The sequence below is a fragment of the Rhagoletis pomonella genome, unplaced genomic scaffold (genome assembly GCF_013731165.1).
Source record: "Rhagoletis pomonella isolate Grant_MI unplaced genomic scaffold, Rhpom_1.0 Rhpom_scaffold_00001, whole genome shotgun sequence".
Taxonomy (NCBI): Eukaryota; Metazoa; Arthropoda; class Insecta; order Diptera; family Tephritidae; genus Rhagoletis; species Rhagoletis pomonella.
In genome coordinates, this window is record NW_023458555.1 from 27,980,396 (window position 1) to 27,985,327 (window position 4,932).

The window sequence follows — 4,932 nt, forward strand, 5'->3', positions numbered from 1 at the left end:
AGTGATAACAAAATTTATAAAACAAATTTGGTAATAAAACAAAAAGTTATAATGGCGCAATTGGTTCCCGATGTTGTTATTTGGTGAGTAAGCCCTAAATACATATTTTTTTTTTTATAAAAATGTATCCATACTTATTGTTCCTCCACCCTCCTTAAATAGCGGACTAGTGTTCACGGCAGCTCTATTGGTACACTTCTTTTCGGATATATTGCGAATTTCCTTTGGTGGCTATTATACACATGCCACACTCTCACAGCTTGTGGAATCCCAATCCACCAAAGAATATTCTTGGTTGTTGAAACTTTTAGCCAATTGTTTTGGTTATAGTTGTGTCTTTGTACCTGGCTATCTTATTTACAAATATGTTAAACGCACAAATTATCTGGAAAAGAATGGTAAGAGTACTTAGAAAACAGCCTTACAGATATGCAACTTTATTCAGTACTATGTTTTTATATTACAGACAAAACATGCATTTATACTGCGGTCAGTATGTGCATTACTGGCAGTCCTGGCACTGAACTTGACTATTCTGAGCCGTTGGAACGCAAACCCATGGAACCGTTGACACCGCCTAATGGCTTGCAGAAACACACAAAATCCCAAGAAACATTACTACTTTTCTGGTGCTTTGGTGGACTAATGGTTTCATACCTCACTTGGGGTGTACTACAGGAGAAAATTATGACGCAGCAATATTTCAATTACAATGGTCAACCGTCGCATTTTAAGGACTCACAATTCCTTGTCTTCTGTAATCGTCTTTCAGCTTTTATCTGTGCAATAGTGACACTACGCCTCAAACGTCCAGCCGGCCGTCATTGTACACCACTATATATGTACTCCTTTGCATCTTTCTCGAATATAATGAGTGCATGGTTCCAGTATGAAGCACTCAAATTTGTCAGCTTCCCTACGCAGGTGCTAGCAAAGGCATGCAAAATTATACCTGTCATGTTGATGGGTAAAATTATATCGAAAAACAAATATGATTGGTATGAGTATGTATCCGCTGTACTAATATCATTAGGCATGATATTCTTTATGACCGGTTCAGCGAACAGCACCAATGCTAGTAGTGTGACAACATTCACTGGCATCTTTTTGCTTACAATGTACTTAACGTGCGACAGCTTTACAGCGAATTGGCAAGATGATTTATTTAAGAACTATGAAATGTCGTCATTGCAAATGATGGCTGGTGTCAATCTGTTTTCCACCATCTTTACAGCAACCTCATTGTGGGTACAAGGCGGTTTTATAGATTCGCTTACATTTGCGAGCGAGGTAAGCTAGAAACATGCTTTGAGAACCATAAAAAATATACATAATTTTTTTTTTTTTTGCTTAACAGCATCCTAAATTCATACTTGATGCCATTACAATTTCCATGTGTTCCGCTGTGGGTCAATTATTCATTTTCTATACAATATCGGTGTTTGGTGCAGTTGTATTTACCATCATCATGACTTTACGACAGGTGAGTGGTTGTGTGTGCCTAGGCGTGGAAAAGCATACATACATGCATATGCGCCAGAGCGCGATAGTGTCAACCGAGTCTGGTGTGAAAAATAGGCCCATTTTATTTGTTTTATATTTTATATTTGTACAATATGTACGCAAGTATAAATAATGGTACATTAGAAATGTGTTTTGTAGCAAGCAAATTTAAATAGCTGGCTTATTAAATGAAATGCTGAAAGTTGAAAAGAAAACATGTTCAAATATTTTATATTTATGTATGTATGGTCATGTAAATATTTACTTTCAAAATTCAGTAGGAACTAATTTTTCATTAAGGCAAGTTATTTCAAGCAACCTTGACTAATCAACTGCATAGTTCTAGAATAAAAGGGGAAAAATATGGGCTGCACACCTGCATCTGAATCAATTTTGTATTCTTGTAGGCGATACGTAAGGAATTGATGTGTTTAGGTGCTTTTAATATAATTCAATAACAACTAAAATATATTCCCATAAGTGTGTATGTATGTACGAAAAAAAGACGAGTTTAATATTTATCGACAACCTAGAGTAGGTATATGTATTTGATTTAATTTCATCTCAATCCTAATATTTATTTTTCGTATACATATATTAATTTTTTAATTATTTCTTCTCCCCTCACTCTAGGCGTTTGCAATATTGCTTTCCTGTTTGATTTACAAACACAAAATATCGGTGCTCGGTATTTTCGGCATACTGGTTGTATTCTTTGCAGTCTTCATGCGTTCCTATGGCAAGCAACGCATGAAAGTGCTACGCAAACGAGCCGAGGTGCACAAACCGAAAATGGCTGCGTAGTTGACACAACTGGAGGATGGAAAAAACGAAAGCAGTACTGGTAGTGGTAATGTTACTTAAAAAAAGCTTGTAGAGGCAAACAATTGAAATATGAATTTAGGCATGTGAATCAAAATTAATGGCGTGCTTACTAAAGCATAGTATCCAGCTCTCAAGAAAAACCAAAAATTTAAGAAATCAAAAAGGATCTGTCTTCTATCACAATTTCTTAAATCAATTTGCGTTTGATGACATGCTGATCAAGAAAGCAACAATGTTGCAATATTACAATAATTATTACGTAGCTCGAAGACACGCTTTGCTAGTACATATCCCTCGTTTACTTCATAACTAAAAAACCGAAAACTCTAGAAAAACTGCTTTAAAGTTTAGAATTTACATAGCTTTATCTTAATATACATATACATACATATAAGGTAACGATATATTTCTATAGTAAAAATTAATGTGTACATATTTTGTTCTATGTAGTGAGCTACTGGTAATCGTTATAGCTCTGAAATTTTTACACTGCATAGAAGAGCAGGTAGCGGTAATTTCTACATACTTAACTCGATTTTGTATTATTTTGAATTATTACACTATTGAAGTTAATGAGCTATAATTATGTATATTTATTTCTTCAAGAAAGCAACGGCAACATAATTTTTCAAGCAACAAAAATATGGTGAAAAATATTTCTTGTGATTTTTCTTGAGAGCTGGAAATTAAACTTAAGGAAACACTGGTACGCTACGGGCTGGCAGGGCGGCTTAAGCGTTAAGAGACTTTCTTAAATTTATTAAAGCAGACTTGCATTACGTATCGACTTCCGCTGAAAAAATATACGGCATGCGCTTGCATGTAACATATTTCGTTAGTTAATTTATGTAAAATTTAGGAGAAAATGTAAATTTAATTACAAATATTTTTGTATGTCAAATTTAAATTACGATGCTGCTTTTGCTTATATAGCAAATAAAAAGAATGGTTTATTTAGCTTTTAAGTGGAATATGTATACGCAGTTTCGTTTATATCCAGCAGCTAATGTGTTAAATTGATTGTTGTTCGTGCAAATATTATAAGTAAACTTTTGTTGTATGTATGCAGAAAAGTAAAAATGTGCAAAATTATAAAAGAATCTCTTAATATATATACTTGCACTTGTTTATAAAACAAATACCGAAATTTCGCTAAGGCAAAATTTTGCGAAATAAAAGAGGCACTTCCATAAACTGGAAATGGCCTAAATAACTATGAATGTTTCGAAACTTTGAATTGTTGAATTTTTATGAAAAATATTTTTCAATTTCATATTTTCGGGTTATTCGGAATGACATAATTCAAGAGATAAGTGCAACTATTAATATGAGCAGGCGTTAATTCTTCGCTAAAGCCATGTAAAATATCTGCTTTGATTTATATTAAGGTAAATTATGAATTTTTAGGGCGGTTACAATTTTTTTTTTTTTAATTAAAACGACACGATTTTAATGTAACTTTACATTATTTTATAAATCCTCATCGAATTTTAAAGTTTAAGGAGCATAAGTACATATACATATAGTGCAATTTAAATACTGGCAATTTATATTTGTTCCATTGTGTGACTAGTTGTATAAAAAACATTATATGAAAACCAGAATGTGAAGTTCAAAAGTAATAAATGGTTAAAAACCTTAAACTTATGTACATGTGTATGCATTGGCTAAGTATGTGTGGTATGTATTTAAATATTTATAATCCGATTGTGATATTCTTAACAACTATCAAAGTTGGGATAAGTTAAAAAAACAGTTTTCGAAAATTAGCTTTCAAAAACATTCCAAGACGCTGTTTCAACGAAAGAGCTAACCGCACCGACGGAATATGCATGCTGGTGCTGAAAAAACGTGAGTCCGAAAGAAATATACTGTCGTTATTGCTGAGTTGTGGAAGTCCCTATTCAAGTCAGGAAAAACTGCACACAAAGGAGTTAGCATAGATCCAACAAAGCATATATCAAAATGACGAATTTTTAGCGACGAAATTTTGGGGCTTCAAGAGTGCATTGGGCCTCAAGATTTAACCTAGCGATTGTGAGGCATTTACTCACAAAACCACAATGCCTTGATGCCCCATGGCGGCAATGGAAATTAGTCTCGAGCTCACGCCACTGCACATAAAGATATATGCAACCAAACGATCCCTCACAAACTTCATCAGAGAGAATTGTGGAAACAACTAGTAATTTTTAGCAAAAAAAAACCGACTTCAACTCCCATATAAAAAAAATATATATATATATATATCTCATGATCCGCTGATCGGATCTAGTATGGGACCACCTCTGAGACACTACCTTTCCGATGCAAAAAGAATTATCGAAATCGGTTGACGCGGTCCAAAGTTATGCGGTAACATACATAAAAAAAATAAAAAATAAAAATATAAAAAATATTCCGACGAACTGATAACCTCCTCCTTTTTTGGAAGTCGGTTAAAAATAAAGTGATATCATATCGAAATATGTAAATTTTCGGGTTTCGACCGAAGTGCTTTAAACTAACCGGAAGTCCATTCTTTTAAATGGGCCATACATTCTTTTACTACAGATTCGTGTTCTGCGGATAAAAATACCTAATTTCAGTTTAATTTTTTTTTTT

The 4,932-nt window shown here is 33.5% G+C and overlaps 1 protein-coding gene across 2 annotated transcripts in view; it reads left to right on the forward strand.

The window, feature by feature from the left end:
- The first annotated feature begins 6 nt into the window (after nucleotides 1-6).
- LOC118741833 (adenosine 3'-phospho 5'-phosphosulfate transporter 1) overlaps nucleotides 7-4,932 on the forward strand; it is a 128,792-nt gene continuing 123,866 nt past the window's right edge. The window contains exons 1-5 of one of the 2 annotated variants that reach the window (XM_036473855.1): nucleotides 7-83; nucleotides 163-398; nucleotides 467-1,290; nucleotides 1,358-1,483; nucleotides 2,137-3,765. In XM_036473855.1, coding sequence (XP_036329748.1) covers nucleotides 52-83; nucleotides 163-398; nucleotides 467-1,290; nucleotides 1,358-1,483; nucleotides 2,137-2,307 — 1,389 coding nt within the window. In that variant the 5' untranslated portion in view covers nucleotides 7-51 and the 3' untranslated portion in view covers nucleotides 2,308-3,765. Of the gene's footprint in view, nucleotides 84-162; nucleotides 399-466; nucleotides 1,291-1,357; nucleotides 1,484-2,136; nucleotides 3,766-4,932 lie in introns of those variants that run through there. The other variant, XM_036473850.1, reaches the window with a different exon arrangement.